Here is a 21,797-nt window from a genome sequence, read left to right on the forward strand (position 1 = left end):
TATTGTTATTGTGTCTCATAATTACATAAAATACTGAATAAAGAATATTAAATTTACGAAAAATGGTGAATACTATCAATTCATATAAAAGGTGATAAATAATGAAAACACTAAACTGCACATTTTAAATTGAAAAATTGGTTATAACTTATAAAGTTATAACTATTTAATTTATGTGAGCATAGTATTTTGTTAATATTTAATTAACAATTAGCGAAGTATAATGTTAGAAAAATAAATAACCTGTATTTCTTTTAGTTTAAAAAAGAACTATTTTCTGGCACTACGTTTTATATAACATATATGGTTATGACGTGTGAATTACATTTAGTTTATAATTTATAATTTATTATTGTCTTATAGCCTACATATTTATCTTGAAATGTTTTTTTATGAACCGAAAATACTGCAGTTATCTATGTAGGTATTATATAGGTATTATGTATTATTTAATAGGTTTTCTTTTTTTTTTTGTAATATTATTAATATTTTTACAATAAGACGGTGGACAGAATTTGCATTTGGTAAATTGGTATTAATAACAGAAAATAACACGATGCCGTACATGTATATTGTCGTGTGCACCAAATTGAAAAAGGCGTATTTTAGTCGGTAGATAGTGTTTAGCTTGAAGAACATGCGCGACACCCCTATGAGGTTCCGCGCCCATTTGGTGCTTATAAAACGTCTCATCTACTCATTTTGTTTTACTTTTACACTAAACTCAGCCGCCGACTATTCATAAAAGGTACGTACGCAGCACAAGTATATAATAATAATATATTATTAGTATGATGATGAATATTTATTAAATAGGTATATAATTTAACAATGTGATTTTCTTTTACTGTTTCAATAGTACCTATACTGTATGTTTGTATTAATTTTTTTCGCACAAAGAACCAACAATTAAAATACAGGATATTATATTTTAAATTTTAGTAAATATAAAACACAAAAAAAACATTTTACGTTTAAATTATTAATACAAATAACTGTATTCGTGGAATTTTTTAACATAACAATTTTGTATCAGTTATTTAGTCATTTTTATTTTATTTCTATCTTCATAGTTAAAAATTTATTTTAACGTATATAGCTTGTATAAGTTTACTAACTAATTTTTTAGCAAAATATTTATTGCTTAATCTTCAAAGTTAAAATTTAACTACGCCCTAATAGTTTAATTTAAACTATATAATCATAAAACTTACCTATACGTAGGATATTTCTATATTTTGTGATCAGATAGGTCAGTTATGCATGTTATCATACTCAACTGTAATACTATTATAACAAAAATATAAAAATCATAGTTTTTATAAATATCGAAATATTTTTTATGTGTGTTATAACATATTATATAAGAAGAAAAGAACCTCCGCATTGCATTTGATAATATACAAAATTGTAGGGCATAGGTGTATTTATTATAAATTATAGAAATTATGAACTTAAATAAAAAAAAAAAAAAAATTGAATATATAATTTTATAATATAATATTATAACATATTATTGCATGCATAAATTAAACTTGTAGCAACTTATTTTTGTCAATAGTTGTATGATAACATTAAAATAATATTTTAATGATCCTAAATAAACTCTTTGGTTGTATGCATAATATTATGTTAGAAATAACTTAATTAATTCATTTTCTTTATTGACTTATGCGAATAAACATTACAGTTTTATGTGAAATTTATATTTCAGCGATTTCTTGTAGTTATTTATTATTATTATTATTATTATTATTATTATCATTATTCAATTATCATTATCCTCAGTTGTTGCGTAGTTTAAAATGTATTCATTTGTACACATTTAATATGTATATGTATTATATAGTTCAAATTTAAAATGGAAATGTTATTGTTATAACCGTATAATATATTATTGAAAGATAATAATTTTTTGGTATTATTTATAACATAAATGAATAATTCATTTTATTTGATTAATATCATTATTTTACTTTATTTGTAGTTGAATCGTAACAGCTAACTCAATATGTAATACTCAATAGCTAATGTTATCGAAATACGAATATACTTATTACTTATATTAGTTATAGCTTTATAAGCCAACAAAAACTTGGGTACAATAACACTTGAATCTTACTTTTTTGAAATTTCATTTTACATTATATTATCATTTCTATATCCACGAGTCTCGAAATTCAACCAGAAACCTAAGAATTAAACTAAACTAATTTTGTAATTCATAAATAGCTATATTAATAATAATTATTATGCTTTATATTCACAAGCTTCAGAGCAAGTACAATAAATCGAAAAATTAAAAAAAAATACTTGACAATATAAAAATATATGTGTAATAGACAATTAAATATTGACCTCTCTGAAAATCAGAAGTATAGATAGTATATTGATAGAGCAATACTTAAATTTATTTTGTTAATATATTACTTATATGAGACTGCTTTTGAGATCGGATTATTACAAATTGAGTTTTTTGTTTTACTTGATACTGATCGGCAAACTCCTTCGAAATTTTCTTTTCGATTTTTAACGATGACACGCTTTGTTAGAGTAACGAGAGTCTATGCCGGTTTATTTTTCGAAAATAGTTTTTGGTATGATGAAAACTATAATTGACGGTCCCGGGTCAGTATCGTATAAACGTATTAGTGTATCCACTGGCTATACACATTTTGTCGAACATCGTATATGCTTGATACAATATACCTCGGGGAACTTATTTTTATTTAGTCTCAAAAGACCGTACACGTATGTATACCACTTACGTCCTACATATTTCGGTTTACTCTTAGATTGTACCCTTCGAAATAATTTCTATTTTCTATCAAATGTTACGACACGATAAAAAAAATATATTTTTAAGAAATATTACCTTGGGTGTATTGATATAAGGTGTTTAATATATCACATTATAATACGTAAGAAGTTTGTATTCATAGGATTTATGGAAATTTATTGTTTAGCTTTTGAACTGAACGAAAAAGCTGCACATTTATTTTTACGCTCATTTTGGTTGGTCTTTCATGTGTGTACATGTAATAAAAATTATTGCAAAAGTATTTGAAAAACGAAAATTTGACAAGATAACTCAAAAAAGTTTTTTTTTTTATTGAACAAAAATTTATATATTTTCAATCTGTATTTACAAGTTATACAATAAGTAAATTGGATGGATTTTGATTGACAGGAGGGGGAAGTCACCCAGTGGTGGCACCCCAACTCAAAAAAAGTTATACTCAATTTTTTAAAAATATTTTTCACTAAAATCGTTTGAAAACATATTGTATAATCGAATCGAATTAATATATAATTGTTGATATTATTGAATTTATAGTTTATACTAAGGTAAATAAAAATATACTATAGCTAATATATAGAATATTGTCATTTTTAATTATAATTTTACAAAAAAAAATATCGATTTAATAAAAATTACACAAAAAAGACATATTTTAATATTTGGTTAATTGTTATACAGAATACTTTAAAAAAAATGTTTAGCAAAAAATATAGCTATAAATTATATAGTTACTTAAAAACGAATATTCCGTAAACCTTAAAAATTAAATGATTCAATAAATCATTTAAATTTAAAACTTTCAATTACTATAACAAATGTATTAAACACTTAACGATTAAAACAATAAACTTGTTAATACCTAATGATTTTGTTTGTATTTAGTTTTTATTCTTGTAAATCGTACAATTTAATTTTCGCATATTAAAAAAATTCATGGTATTTAAATAAAGACTAAAATAGTAGTTAGTTATTTTACCTATAACTATAGTTATATTATATTATTAATAAAATAATTATTCTTGTTCTTTAGGGCTAAGACATATTAAACACCATTAAGGTTACTCATTGCAACAAAATTGTAACTCCAGTTGACTATATTATTATTCATTTAATACTTTATTTTATTTTTACTTCAAAAAGCATCATTTGATTTTTGTTTCGTATAATGAACAACTCGTATCAGTTGTTCAGTCTACATTAATCAAATACAATAAATTATCAGAAGCTTTTATTCTTAAACCAAAATAAACAATTACTAATTTGTACAAGAAATCGGAAACTTTATTGTTTGAAACAAGACCTTATTGTAAAACAAGTCGGTAACATTTTAATGACCTGAAAATCTTTATTCAACTGTTTGTTAAATTAAAAATGAAGTTTAAAGATCGACTATCAAATTTCGTTTTAATAATGTGTTTTTATTCATTTTTTATTTTATACTTACAATAACTCAATATATCTAACCTTACAATAACTTTATATAATATAATATATATAATTATTTAAACAATTAGGTTGATATTTTTCATAACTATGATTCTGAACTTTGAGTCAGAACATAATATTTAATTACAATAATATATAGACATTAATAACATTTATTTATAATTAAGTTTTTATTAGAAGTTCTAAAATAAACTAAAAATATTATATTACAGCAGATAATGAATAAGTAATCGATATAATATTATAATGTAATGTAATTTATCGAAATATGAACATAGAATATTCATACTAATATATTATGTAGTCTATTATTCACTAGTTGTGGAATGTATTATATTATAACATGTTTGACTGTTCGAAGCCCCAAAGTTTAGTATCAAAATAGTTAATGTTTTATTTTGTGAAATAATTTCAAATAAACAATTTACGAGCTTTGTATCCGTGTCGATTATAGAACACTTTGAGACACATAAGTATAAAACAACTTAACATGAAGACATTGAAAACATACAGAAATAACTTTTAATATAATATGCATATAAGACATTATTTTTTGAGCGATTCAAAATACTTAAATTAAAAATTGTAATCGGTCGTTTTAAATTTAAATAATAATACGCACCTTGTTCGTATTATTTACGATAATATTATTACATAATTAAATCATTATGGTGTGATTGGTGTACGCTTACATTGAATAAACAAATTTAAAATATTAACGAATATAGGTGCGTTGAAAAAAAAAATTATATTAGTTTAATTATCTTATTGATTTTTGATTGATTGTAACAATAAAACACTATATTGTTTTTTAACGTCCAAGTATTATATTATCGACTAAAACAAAATCAAATGCATAATATATTACATATAATAATATAATTATCTTTAGTACCATATACACATTACGCATCCCTACAATATCAATATTATTATTATTCTACTAAATTATCTATAAAATAATTGTTTTTCTATCGTTATTCATGGCAGAAAATTCTTAACTGCAATGAAACATTTTCTATCTCTTTTTTTTTACAAAGAATCGATATAATTATTAACTGCGGACTAGTGGAAACTTTAGAATAATAAATACCTTTATCACACTTGTACACGCACGTATCATTTTCCGTGAAATCAAAATATTTATATATATCATGAACTATATTAATATAATATATTATAATAAAAATAAAAATAAAAATAATAATATTTAAAAAAAAAAAAAATAATAATAATAATAATAATAATTGTATTATTATAAAATTTTAATATTATATTAAAATCGAAAAATGACCTCTTTAAAGTATCAGCTCAAGAACATAATCTTTCAAAAAATATGCTACACTTGTATTTTTGAGTAAGTTTAAGGGGAGAAAAAGTGTTTACAGAATAAAAAAGAAATTAACATCATTGTAAAACCAATACATTTCTAGCTCCGCTCAGAATCTAATATAATAAATATATGTATTGAAGAAAATTATTAAATTATCATTGTTTATAACGGGATTTAAATAACTATTTAAGATATAACTACTATAATATGTGTTCCGTGGAACCCGGCGTTTACTGTAGTTTAACTGCAATGCAGCTGAGACATTTTTCGACAAATTTTTTACAACTTGATTGTCATAACTCACAAACCCATCATAATTATAATACACATGCGAGTAAATATATAACACATAAATATAAACATATGTAGGTATGATTAAATTGAACTTAAAAAAATAGACCATTAAACATTTCAAAATTGGGGTCGATCATTGTAGACATTTCTTATGATAAATGTATAGTAACCACTACGAGTATAGTTGAAAAAGAACGGAGACCTCACAACTCTATATTGCAAGCTTTAATCAAAATAACAACTTAATAGTTAGAAGTCACTAAGGTGCTGTATTCATTATTGTTATGTATATCGATTTTTTATGTTACCTGTGTATAAAATAGGCGTATTCACCCATAAATTGTACTCGAAATTTTTCCCAATATTCACTGTATAGGATGCAATAAGTGAAAATAATCAGGATAACGTGTTAGTACACACAATAGACGTATAGAAATGAAGAGAAATATAAGAAAACCTAATAGTATCATTCAGAATATTGTGAAATACCTATTATATAAACGTACATAATCAACATACATTTACCTATAGATTTGTAAATTGACTTAAAATTAAATTCAAAAAGACGAATACATTTTCTACATGGTTTAACAGATGGATTTATTTTTGTGCATAACAAATTACATTTTTTTTATAAGAATATGTTTAAAACTGAATTTCAAAATTAAAATACAATCGTAAATAATATTATAAGGTTTTATTAAATATTTTTTCTATTTGAATTAGATATCATTAGTAACTGAATTATTTCATGCACTTGCTTTTTTATTCTTATAATGAATTAATAAATTTTCATTATAAATTATTATGATGAATTATATCAATTTTAGCGACAGTCCAAATATTAAAGAATAGCAATTGAAATCTCTTTTTTATTTCTTCACTTTACAAGAAAGAAAAGCAAAAATAACAATGACTATAGCAACTTCATAGTACACTTTAACATACTAAGTCTAAGTCGTCTACTCGTCTATATTTTATTTTTATAAGGTTGGTTTCATTATCGCCTACGTTGAATACTACAATACATGTTCATATAGAATTGTGGCATCTTAATAGTAAGTGCCATTTATAAAACAGACAAAAACGAACTTTTAATGAGATTTTTGATAATCCTAAATAAAAAATTTAATAACCTTAATTAATACACTAACATTACATTGTTAAATTAATTAATTTTTTATTTTGTTTCAATAATACATTTTTAAAATGAAAATAAAATTTTAAAATATATTCATCCTATACAACAATTTAGAAATATTATAAAAATATATAATATGTAATAGGTATTTCTATTAGATATTTGGTTTTATCGTTATTTAAAAACAGTCCAACATGTCAATATACTGCTTGTATATCTAAATTCTCCTCAATGTATGTTATAAATATTGTTATATACGATATCCCTTTACATCATTATATTCAAAATTTTATTTAAAAATAGTAAATACCATTCTAAATATTGCGGACATATAATATTTAGGTTTGTCCAATACATTTTATGATAATATCAAAATATTTTAATATATTTAAGAACATGGACAATTGATCACAGTGCTTAAATTGTGTATAAAAAATAATTCCTTGAGTTTTCACGTACCTATATAAAATTTTGCAAATTTAATGAGGTAGGTTTATGAAAACCCGATATTCCTATTTTAGTTCAGATTTAAATAATGACCAAACTAAAAGATAAAACATTATATATATCAACGTGTCACCTTTGCCAAGAGAATGCATTTATTATTAATCTTTCTGTTAAATCATTTATCACAATTCCAAGTTCGTTGTACATTTTAAATATCAACACAATAGTGATGGGTATATTATGTTAATTTAATTATTGGAACAAATTATCCATTTTTTAATTTATCAATTATTGACTCTTTAATAGTTATTTTAAAGCAAATAAAGTAAATAAACAATCCTATATAATATTACATTATATTATTATAATTTATAATCTACAGAATATTTACCAAGTTCAGTCACCCCCCTTTTATTGTTAAATAATGTAGTTATTCAAAAATTTTGATTCAGCTAAATTTTTTAGTACCCATATTTAAGGTATTATTTTTTACTTTTTACAAATATTTAGAGATGTTATGGTATTTAAAGAATTTCCTTTTAAGATACAAACTTATATTTTGTTAATGAAAACCACCCTATGTAAATGACTAATCGAATAATCTTTTTTAAATTTTAATGCATCTAAACAGAATGAATAGTTTTTAAGGTATTATCGTAAATACATGAAATTCATAATATTGGTTTCAAATTAAATATAAAACATAAAATTCTAATTTCTAATACATACACAATATATTTATATTTATTATTTATATCATATACGTAGTTTAGTTTAGTAATGTGCTATTATGGAACAAATTTCTTTAATTTTTTTTTAAAGGATAACCACATTTTATAAGCTGATTATTTTATTGAAAAGGTTAAAGTATATAAAGTAATTCAAATTTTGAACAAACAGTTAATAAATTATTTTTTTTATTTACCAAGGATAATAGTGAATTTATGTCTTTTCGATGATAAGTTCATAGATATGGAGGTTACGGGATATAACTTTAAAACCACCATAACCTCTATATCTGTGAATTCATTATCGAAAACTCACTATTATCCTTGAAAAATTAAATAAAATAACAAATTAACGGTTTGTTCAAAATTTAAATTACCTATATATACTTCAAATTTTTCAACAAAATAATCTGTTTAACAAATAACAATTTACAGTAAAAAAGTATGGTTATTGTTCAAAAAAAAAAATTTTAGAAATTTGTACCATCACAACGTATTCTTAAATCATATATAAAATACACACATTAGAAAACAATCGTCAAATGTACATGATAAAATTTAAAAAAAAATTAAAATTAGAATTAGAATAAATTCATTATTAAAGAAAAAAGTTGGTGAAGTCACAATATATATTAGTAACATTTTTGTAAAATAAACAATTCATTATTAATACTTTTCAAAAACTTATTTAAATTTTAAACTACTCTAATATTTCATCAAAAACAATTATAATCTTTTAAAGGTTTACACTTCATTTAACTTCTTTAACTTATAGGCATCTGGCACTTTATATAGTAATTTTAGTGTTGGATTCAAAAAATACTAGCACTTTTGTTAAAAAAAAAAAAATGAAAGATATGGAAATTACACAAAAATTAAATTTGTCACAAAATAAATAATTAGTTAGATTTCAGGAATTTACAATTAAAAGAAAATAAATTAACAATTAAACTTCACTTTATACGTCTATACTATTGATTACAGATCTTTTATAGTACCTATATAAAAGAAACCTGCAAACATGATTTAAATTCGAGAATAATAAATATAACAATTTATAAATAGTACATCATTTTATAAAAGTTCTCACTAATTCAAAATAAGTATAAGTATGTATTGTAAAAGTATATCTGTTTAGCATTTGTAACTTTAATTTACGAAAAAAATAATTAATATTTTTACATATTCTCAATTATTTTCAAGAAAACTATGAATTTCCATCGATCTGCCATGATATGAATAATATTGCTTAATTCGCTTTTTATCAGTTAATCAACATACCTATCAGATCACTTTTTATGAACACAGATTATAAAGCATTTATTGCGGTCATTAGATTTTATACGCACTGTTCAGACCATAAAAATTAATAAATACATTAATACATACATGGAAGATTTTTTTGAAAAAGTATCGTCCATGCACAAACGCGATTTTATTATAGAATAACATTCTATATATGATGGCCACTGGTGAGGATTTTCTTAATTATATAAACTGCACAACGGAATATTAAAAACTCGATAATTTAAAATTATGATTCAGGTCTTGAGCAAGAACCTTTTTTTTTTAATAATTTTAATGGGCGCGGCGTGCCATGCGGTCTAGAGGTGTATATGTTGCTTGAGCGGTTAACCTGTTAACAGAGAAACGAATTTTACTCGGTGGAAAAAACATCATTAAAACACCAACATATATATAGCTTCATTATTTCCACCAGGAATCCAAAAAAGCACACGTATTTAATGGAGGATGCTATTACAAAATTGTAATAATTATTAAAAGTGACGTAATAGTTCAAATTGGTATTAAAGAATATGTTTGCCATACGGGAATATCGGTAATCCCATTAATGTATGCCTTTGGCGTTCTAGGGATTACAATGCAATATATGCAATGTGACAACGAGAACTGTTCAAAAATTAAAAGGATGTTTTATAAAATTTGCAGTTAATATTTTAATCTAGATTTAGGAAAATCTCAAATATATTTCGTATTCGTTTTCCCCGGCACGTCGTATGGATACGAATATTTAATTAATGAACAAAGGTCGAATCCCTCAGCCGTTTGTTTTTCTACTATGTAGAGATTAATACTCTTTAATTACGTATGCGTAAGCATGTAAGGAAATTAAATATTTAATATGCAAGTTGAAAAAAAATGTATTTAATGAACTCGGTAATGTTATTGAGAATTACTTGTTTTAGTGTATTTATATTATTATACATATCCTACCCGGGGTGTATTTGAATAGAGATTAATGCAAATTATTATCCTCAACTCTCGATCTATACATTATATAATACGCTCTTGTGGTATGTTTATATTTTAAAATACAACGAACGTCTTTTAATCATTTAAAATTATTATACGTGTTTATATTTTAAAATATTACTAAAATACCAGCCCTATACCTGCAATTCAATTTGCATTCCTGCGTTATTTTGCTTTAAAAGATAATAAAAATACTTAATATCGTTTGGTGACTAAATGGTTAGAATTAAAATGAATGAAAAAAAAAATAAGTATTGCTATTTCATTTTTTGTAATTTTAAACTTTTTAGTATAACAAAACAACATTAAGCTTGTATAAAAATGTAATTGTATGCATATACTTAAAAGTTAAATTAATGATAAAAGAGCTAATCAAAATCATAAAGCCAAAGCATAGATTAATTGTGTTCTTACAACGCTACGGTGGACATAGAAGTACAATCTTATCTTTAAAAGGCATGTAATATTATGATGTTTAACTATCATACAAATTATAAATAAAATTAATTATCATTGATAATTAAATTTTATAGTAAATACACTTATGATATTATATTTAACAATTATTATTACGTAGTATATATTGTTCTTAATTAAAACTAAATTAAATTATGTATAAAACATTTTAACTCCTTTGACTTAAAACCCAATTCCAACGTATTATTTTCGGTACCCATACGAGTATTTTACAAATTAATAGAAACTTGACTTCTAATTATTTTAATAAAATAGTGCCTACTCAGTAGTCAGTACCCATTACAAATTCATTTCTATTAAATTACTTACATATACTTTTTTTTTTTTTACTAAATACCTGCGCTTAAATTCTATAAATAATATTAGCCGTATAACTAATATAATAACATTATTTTATATTATATTATAGTTAAAATACTTCACTTTTATATTATTATAAATTTTCATTCGTGTTTTTATTATACACTTTTTTTATATACTCAATAATGATAATTATTTATTATTGTTCAATTTATCTATACATATTGATTATACATTATATATTTTTATCTAACCATAAAATGATTTTCAGATACACTTTAAAATGGCTACACAAATGGGATTCATATCTTATGGAGTAATTTTGACACTCGCTGTCCTAACTGTATTATTGCCAATACTAACCACAGGAAACGTCATAGATCAAAGAGTACTTCAAAGAGAACTTGGAGAAAACTCTCCTGAAATAATGTCAATGGGCGATAAAGATGATTTCCGTGAAATTGAAGAACCTGCCATCAATGATTATACTATAAAAACTAAGGTTTTTAATTTGATTAATAATTGAGCATCATTAAATATCTCCTTATTGACTTTTAACAGGATATTAAAAAATTCACAGAACCTGTTAGGATTTTTTTTAGTGTTATTATATTTTAAACACTATAAAACGCAGCGTAATGGGCTAATAATTTCAATAAATTTATCACGAAAATATTGACATTCAATTACTACCTCACATTCCGTACACAAACAGACATTAATTAAAAATCTGATTTACGTACATAAAATAAAATAAAATCTTTTTTTTTTGTCCCTGTTTTATAACCTGTGTAATTTGAATATTGTAATTTAAGAATTTGTAAATAATGACATAATTTAATCATAATTATCATTTAATATGAAAATAATCTAGTAAATAAAAAATAATACGTTTAATAATATTTGAATAAACATGGGTAATTTATATGTGAAACAATGTGTACTTAAAGTAATGTATTAACTTTTCATTAAAATAAAAGGGATCAATATCAATAAATAATAACAAAAAAAAAAACCATTAGAAAATTAATATTTGATACCAAAAGTGTTGTACATAGGCATAATATTTTATAAGTACATACAGAATTATTAATTTATCCTTTTGTCATAAGTTATTAACTATAATATTATGGACCCGATTCACAGATTATATTGCTTTAACTATATAGAACTATTTGTAAATAGCTTTTCATAATAATTAGGTGAGTAATTTTAACACTTAGAATAATTGGTATAAGTTACTCGTATTATATTATAGTCACATAACAAAAATGAAAATAGGTACAGTAGAAACGTATAAAATACACTGGTACGGACTATATGTATAATAATACTAATAATATGTCATAACATTTTAAAAAACAGTATATAATATTATGTACAAATTATCAAATCGTGTAGCATTGGACTAAGGGCAGTTAAAAATAAATTATTACAATTATTAGAACGGTATGTCTCAATAAAGTTGTAAAGCTATAAGTAGGTATACCATGATAAATATAAATTTATATCCTGCAGGGGCGGCCAAACAGTCGATCGCGATCGACCGGTCGATCATGGACAATTTCAAAGTCGATTGTGTTAGAATTTATTTTTAGAGCCACTCGCCCTATATGTTTCTTAATAATTATAGTTATTCAATAATAAAAAAAAAATTTATATGAAAGTCGATCCTCAAAGGTGAAGTACATTTTTAGTAGATCGTGACAAAAAAAAGTTTGGCCACCCCTGTTATATCGTATATAGATAGCCAGGTAGCCAATGCGCTTTTCATGTTTAAACACCGTCGTATAAATGTAGGTATAACCGTATATATACATTAGGGAATAGCTATTATAGTTTATAAGTACCCGTACTAGGTTTTTTATTATAATATATAGGTCCAAAGTTTATTGAACCTGATTTGAGAAGTTTTTACTTAGACATTTTGACGTGCAGAACCTATTTCAAGTTCGACAAAATACTGTATAAACATACCTTAACTATAATTTTTTTTTTAATTAAAATGTTGTATATTTACATATTATTTTCACCGTAGGTACAACGCTTGAATATAGATATGAAATTCATGAAGTGTAGATTGCCATCTCATCCTCACCGTCAACTGTTACATTATACTTATTTTGTTGTACACATCATTCAATCAAACTTCCAACTTATCATTAGATCAATTTTTAAGCCTTGATACTTTTTTCTATTCAACAGTATAACTCCGTCCGCTGCAGATTCATTGCTCGTGATGTTCCACATAGATACCCGAGAGCTAAGACTACTTTATATATACCTAACACTTATAAAATGTATAAAACAAGATTCTTTTCTATATTTCTTTAATTATAATTAAAAATAAATGAAGACATTTTTTAATTAAAAATTTAAAAAGGGAAGATAATATATTCTCAATATATTTAATGTATTCTACACGAACACTACATCACTACCTATCAACCCACAAACCTTTTCACAATTAGTACCTAATTAAAATTGGATATTCATCTTTATTTTAAATACAAAATGTACCTAAAATATATATATATGTCCTTTTCTATTCAAATTTTTCTAATAGGTAGTTACACTAAAACATGGATATAGTTATATCATATTACAATGATGAAATTACATATTATATTGTTCCTCGAGTCCTATGAAAATAAAGTGAGTTCCTTTCCGAATTCAAAGAAATAATTATTATTGCTTAACCTATAATTATTGGAAACACCATTATTATTATTCATCCTTTGATGTATCTGCCTAACTCCATTTTTATTTCTAAACATTAGTTGTATGTAATTTAAGTGCAATTTGATAGTATGTTGATTAGATTGAAAGATGTCAAGATAATCTCAATTCTCAATTGCCTTAAGAGGATGTCAGCACACTGTATGGTTTTAGATGAAAGCGTTTTATCTGCATTGCACTTGGGTCTGAGAAAGAAAACAAATATTGCGCTGACATGCTCTTAATCTAAAAAAATATATTGTAAAATCAAAAAAATTTAATTTAATGAATCATAGCCTATTGACGAAAATGAACAATTATAGAAGGTGCTAAAAACTGAGAGAACGTATGCAGATTACTAAATTTATAAGTCACTTTTTTAACTCGTAGTTAGTTGAACCTAAATACTATGTCTTGAGTCTTGACAAAGATAAGTTTACGACAATAATGTTATAAATGATAATGATATTATAAGCTGTATACTACCTTTAAAACTGTTATAATAATTGTATGCTTGCGTGTACGAATAAAATCATTCTTACGACACTAAAAATGAAGTATAATATAATAATGTTTATAGGTAATAATATATACATTGTATACCTTGTACCCACTAAAACAATTTAATCAGTTTAATCTGAACTAGTCGTTGTCAAAAGACGATGAGTATAGATTATTAAAATATGGTTAACGCCAAAAACATAGACATTCGAATGGATTAATAATATAAATCTGCTAAAGAACAGTAAAATAATATTATATTAACTACCTACGTTTACGTTATATTATTATGTACCTACGTCCTACATATTAAGTCATATTATTTTCTATTTCGAGATTTTTTTGGCGATCAATAAGTACATATATTTACTATTTTTGTAATACTCCGTAGTTGTATAATAATATTGTATAAATAATACATTGACACAGAATAATTTATCAATGTGCAGTGATTTACACGTGTTACAGAGCGATGATCAGAACCTCGAGATTGCGCTGATTGACTATCTATTTGCCAAACAAATGATGAACAAAATCCGCGCCCGGACAGATTCGTATCGTACACAAAAGAAGAAAAGTTATTGGAAGCAATGTGCTTTCAACGCGGTGTCGTGCTTCGGTTAAGTTTAACGTGTGCGCTCGTTGTCCACATAATAATATTATAAAACATAAAATTATCATTTACGGCAGGATATTAGCCTTTAATATAATATAATAATAATACAGAATGCTTTTTAATATTCAACTATTTATTTCGATTATAATATATTATAGCTATCCATACCTAGTTATTTATCCATATAGTTTCAACACCCCCAAAATCCGCCTATTTTATTAAATTATTCTCGTGTTGCAAAAATAACAATAATAATAATAAAAATACTTAAATAATTAATAATAATATAATATTATGTTTTAATATATACCTACTACACGCCTATGAAATTGTCATGATTAATAATTATTAATATTATAATAATATATATATATATATATATTATATACGTTCGTTTATAATATTTCCTACAGTAACAATATATTATTATATACATTATGTTAATTTAAAATATACTGTAAAATAGTTTGAGTATAATAAAGTTGAATAAAAAATCGTTTTAATTTGTTGTATAGATACTTACCTCTTGCGAATTAATTACATTTGATGTTTGTAATATAACTACAAGTCAAACTTTATTACATTTACGCCTTTTTTCCTCACTGTAATCCCTTGTGCTGTGTAAGTTATAATTAATGTGTTTTGTAAAAAAAAAAAAACAGTTATTTTGAATACAATTCGTATGTTGTACGTACTTACACATGCAGTTTTTGAAACTTTTTACATGTATTAATGCATTTAACTAGGTATATATTTCCATGATGAAATGACGAAAATGAAATATTTTTCAATTGAAACCTTTTATATTCTTTTATATCAATCGATACAAATTTTCAATAATAATTGTGAAGAACACTTATATGTGATTGGCACATTAGAAATGAGCTGCCGAATTTACTCCCATTAGGCAAAATTGATTCCCATTTGAAAACAGGTATTTTATTAAGGTGAGTTGAATTACTTCCCATTTGCATTTGGAATGTATACACACCTTGGTCGACTTGGTTCCCACTTTTCACAGTAACATATTATTTAAATTAAATATATTACTTACATATTCTTTTCCTTTTTTACATTCTTGAGACTGCATATGTATGTTAATGTATTGTATTAATGTTATTATTGGATTATTATTTTATTCAAATAGGTATAGGTAATTATTTAAAATAATAATATTTTTTTTATATTATGTATAAAATTAGATACTTAGATGAAAAGGAGTTAATGGGGGCTAATCCTGACAAATATTTCACAAGTCTCCTAAAAAATTGTTAAAAATATTATGTTTTAATTATAGTCTCAAAATTATATTAAAAATGTTATCCCCTTGAAATTTTTATGGATTTCTATCTATAAAATATAAATTAAAATTCTTTTTTTCATAATAATAATATGTTGTGTATATAAAATTAATTTAACTATTGGCTTGAAGTTTATAATATACTCAAATATAAATAATTAGTACATCATATATTCATATATGTACAATAAATATACATATTATGTATATAAGTAGTATGTTGTAATATCATTTCCAGTGTAGTCGTATTAAATATTATATAAACTAAGACAAATAGTTGATTTTTACTAATTATATTAGGTATACCAACGTAATTTTATATTGCAGGGTACCTATAATTGTATCGAATCAAACTAAAACATAACATTAACATTTAACAACAATCCTATAAACTTCAAGCCAATAAAACTATGTATATATATGTATGAATCAGGAACCAATTCGGCCACAGATGTAATTAAGACAATTATTAAATAGATGAAGTGATGTGGAAACCAATTCGATTCTAGCAAGTAAGAACTCTGGAACCAATTCGGTAACAGCCTTAAAAATAAACGAACCAAGTTTTACTCAAAACTGGAGTAGGTATAGCGGAAAACACTAATTTCTTAATAATTCTAAAACTATTTTATAGCTTAAAATAGAGTAAAAATAAAAATCAAGACTAAATTTCGCTTAATAAACGTTTAACTATAATAAACGATATTTTATAATGTAATTTTTAGTATACAAGCAATTATAATCAATTTTTAGTGCAGCAAAGTTCGTGAGCCCTATATATTTGTATTAATCACGAAAATAGTGATAGATCAAAAAAAGTTAAGTATACAGTATTAAAGTTCAAGTACTTAAAGTTAGTAAAAATATGTGTATCAGCACGGTAGTAGTGGTAGTACACGTCTTCTGAGTACGACGTCCCATGGTGTTCATCGTTATTTTTTTTCTTAATTATATTTTGGCGATGAATTAATAGAGTCACCATATTATAACCTTATACCGTAACGTTACTAAACAAAAAAAATAAAAAAAACCTTACACAACGGGATACTCTATACTTACACATATATAATAATATACAGCACCGATTACACCGATATTATCACAGTACGCACACCGTAATAGGGTATGAATTGGCGTAGGTGTTCCTTTATAAATAAGTAGGTACCAAACAAATACCTACTTACCTTTTTTCAGTTTGAAACCGACAGCGCCGCGGGAACAGCTTTCGCATTCTTCCGTGACCTACCCATAAAATAGTATCTATGTCCAATATACAATATTATACACAATATATATATTATATATCGTATATATAAATATAAACGTTATATAATATAATATAACGTTTTAAAAATATAATTTTTTAAATAAAATTCGATAAGTAACATTTTTTTTTATTTTTACTTTACTGGGAAAATATACAGTCTGCATCAATTTCAAACATAATAAGTAAATACGATAATATTGTGTACAATAATAAACGGCGTACCTATAACAAAAAAACATGATATGGGTAGCCACTATACAAGGTTTATAGATAATAAAAAATTATCTATAAACTTTGGCCACTATAGCTAAGGCTCTATATATACAGCCATATAGTATATGTATACAGTATATATAGAGCCCTACTATAGCCATCCGTGATCCGTCCATTGATAAAACTATTCAAGACCACGGATTAATATGTATAAAATATGTATTAATCCGTGTTCACTGTTCAGGGCATGTGTGGATTTATGGTTTGGATTTAAATGTAGGAGATTAGGACGAACTCAACGATCCAGGCAAAGGCGATTATTCAATATTTTGTGATCGGACTTTAAATGAGGACCCTAAGTTAGTATAGTTTGGCCAGCATAATTCTCAGATATTTAAGCTGTGGCCAACGCCATACCCGAGGGGGGGTTCGAGGAATCTAGACTACCCTCTGAAATTTCTGAAATAGTTTACAAATGTTTAAAATAACTATTTATTTTTAATATCAACATAAATATTTTCAAGTATATTATTATCTATATTTGTGCTAATGTATATTGACTATCTTGTATCGTATTTTGCAAAAATAATTATATAGAGTCTAATAATAGATTGTTATTGTTCGGTAACGACCGTTATCGAGCCAGTCCACGACGATTAGCCATTAGGTAACAACATCATATTTGTTTAAATTAAAAATTTTATAATAATAATAGTGTAGAGTGTAGACAGTGTAGACGTGTATTGTGTAGTATTCCGTCGTCCGCCAAACTGTGACATACACTTTTAAAAGATTAAATGTAAATTTAATCTTTTTATTTTTTTATTTTTTGGTCTTATTTTTAACCAAATGTCTAAACCTAAATTGTTTAGGAAATATTCTAGGTATACAAATTATACAAGTTTTGGACACCCCTCCCCCCACCACACAAAAAATTTATGGATATGGCCTTGGCTGAGACGTATGGTAAGTATCTCAGAGTTGATATTATATGAAGGAAGGATATTTTTTCTAAATGTAAATCGTAATTTTTTTAAGGTATATGTATGTATATAATATATTATTATTAGAATTCTCCACCTATAATAGTTGACTAGATTTTAATTAAGTTGGGGTGATTTTTCGAGATATCGTTTGACACTTAAACGGGATCTGAATTGAATGCTACCTGTACTGTCAGTATATAGGTTGCTATAATCGTGTTGTACCGCCTTATTCTGTTTTAGGAATATCAAATGATTCAGATGATTTATAGTATTATGAATTATGATAATTGATATTATCTATGAGAAATTAATAAAATTGAACTAATAAAATAGCTATTTTAAATTCTGTATAGTTGAATTGTTTAAATTAGCATTCATTAACATACTAGTAAGTAGTAGGTAGTAGGTAAGTAACGATTCGTTACTTCGTTACTAATGAATAGGTACGGAATAGCTGAAGAGGGTACGAGACAGTGGAATAAATCTAACCTAAAACCAAAAAAATAAGTTTTTTAAGTATCTAGATACCTATTAATTTTTTTTAGGTAGGTACCTAACCTATTTTAAAAACAAAAAAAAAGTCATAGTTGTATGAAAAAAAAAACAGTTTAGATGAGGCACAAGCCCTTTAAAATCAAAAGCCTAATGCTCTATTGACACTTATGCTTGTGTATAGATAGTTTAATATATAGGTACACAGGCATACATTCATTATTATCATAATAATATTAGCTTTCGGTTTTCACAATTAAAATTATTACATTTTACAAGGTACCTAATTAGTAGTTTACTAGGACGTATCATCGAGTGAATCAACACGACAACACATGGCAGCAATACAAGATAACCAAGAATTAACCAAGTTAAAACGACTTAAATATATTTACACAAAACAAAGCAAAAGGCATTAAAAAGTGGTTTTAGAGTTTATGAAATATTTTATACAGAACTATTTACTTGTGATAACATTTTTGGGGTATTATACTTTTTTAAATATACAGCTCGTTAAAAGTGCATATTTTTATACTTTTTTAATATAAATAAATTTTATAATTGGTTACCTACCTAATAATTTCCAAAAGAATACCGATGTTGTCGAATCATAAATATTAATCTCTACTCTATAAATTTCATAAAAAGTGTTTTACTTTAATAGGTATCATCATTTCACATTTTAAAACAACCTGGAAAAAAGAAGAGAGGATTTAGTTCAAGACCACTAGGATAATATACACTATAGGTAAGTACTAAGTACCTATACTAGTTTTTTCATTGATTTGTATTTGATATTTGGTTGAAATTAAAAAATAACTATCCTTAGAATTTAGACAAGACCTAGCTGAAATTTTTACATTTTTTTTTTTTTTATATATAAAGGTTTAAGTTGGTTTTTTTAGTTAGTAAATAATCATACATTTATTATTTCAATACATAAAGATTGAAGTTTAGCACATTCATTTTTTTATGAGCATATTATGCAATTATAACAGATTCAAATGACAATAACAATTTATGTTATTTTTGTCATTATTAAAAAATATTAATCATTACTAACTTGAGAATACAATTCATTATTATTTACATTATGATTACCTTTACAAAATATTATTCTAAGAATGTTTAGATTATTTTAAGTTAACGTACATGGTGTCGATTTTTTAAATTTAATTCATTGGCCTAGAGCTGTAAATTTTCATGAAAATTTTTTTAATTTAAAAATTTTCAATAATCCTGAAAATTTTGAAAAAATATTTCATTTAGATTTTTAATTACAGATAATTTGTTAATTGTACATTTATACCCCAAAAACTTAAAAAACTTACCAACTTACCTACTTAAAAAAATAAAAATACTAACTTTTTAATAACTTTAATATATTATAATTATTTATTATGAAAACCACAAATTTCAGTCATTGAAAATGTTCAAGTTTACATTTCTACATGGGCCTATTCATACCTTTTTAGTGCACATAGTATTGAGTTTATGAGTTAATAACAATGATATATTACAATACAATATTATAATAGTTAATAATATAATAAATGTAATCTTATAGCGACAATTAGTTCTATAAACTACATTAATACTAGGTAACAGTTGTCACTTAATATAATAAATTAAATTAATTATAAAATACTTAAATACTCTTAAAATTGAGACTGGCAATAGGTACCACCATCACTCAGCATTGTTTTTTCAAAAGCAATAATTTATCAATAAATTGAAATTAACAAGTAGGTACATAACAGTGAGCTGTTCACGACACAGTATACTCAAATTTACTACCTATTATGTAGAGACTTGTATTGAATTTTAATTTATAATTTTATTATATTACAAAATATTTGTATAATTTTATCAGATCTATAATGATATATTATGTATTTGGCGCTTAATAGAATGTAATTATTTTTATTTAAAAATTATCAACTTTAATAGAGGACTTACTGAACTTTACCATTAACCAATATAGGTTTATATAATAGGTATATGTCAAATCTACTATTAAAAGGATAAGGATTAAAAATGTAGTTAATTCATCATTGATCAATGATCATATTTTACCTGAATGAAAATTGAAATTTGATAATATTTAAACAATTGGTAGAAAATAAGTTGGAAATTTAAAAACATTAAACAATATAATGTAAATTATTATTCTTGATAATTGATATGTGCACTTAGATTATCTTTATAGCATTTGTTATTTATTTTGTTAACTAGGGCATTGCTATTTGCTATCCACATTATCAAGTATGCATCCTTTTATAATTTTTTTTTTTTTTTTGGATTTAAAAACAATGTGATATTATTTAAGCCAAAAATTTTCAAAGAATTTTAAACAAATAATGTTGGCTTAGATCGGCCAATTAGTTGTAACTAGCAGTGGCGGGATATAGCATAATTTGAAGCAATTGCTTCATGTCTAATATAGCCTATAGGTAGGTGG

The 21,797-nt window shown here is 24.4% G+C and overlaps 1 protein-coding gene across 1 annotated transcript; it reads left to right on the top strand.

The window, feature by feature from the left end:
- Positions 1–599: 599 nt before the first annotated feature.
- LOC114123452 (uncharacterized) lies at positions 600–15,190 on the top strand. Its single transcript, XM_050204277.1, has 3 exons — positions 600–748; positions 11,515–11,745; positions 14,931–15,190. The coding sequence occupies exons 2-3, from the start codon at positions 11,527–11,529 to the stop codon at positions 15,084–15,086; spliced, it is 375 nt and encodes a 124-aa protein (XP_050060234.1). The 5' UTR covers positions 600–748; positions 11,515–11,526; the 3' UTR covers positions 15,087–15,190.
- The last annotated feature ends 6,607 nt before the right edge of the window (positions 15,191–21,797 follow it).

Source organism: Aphis gossypii, chromosome 3, assembly GCF_020184175.1.
Source record: "Aphis gossypii isolate Hap1 chromosome 3, ASM2018417v2, whole genome shotgun sequence".
In the NCBI taxonomy this organism is placed as follows: Eukaryota; Metazoa; Arthropoda; class Insecta; order Hemiptera; family Aphididae; genus Aphis; species Aphis gossypii.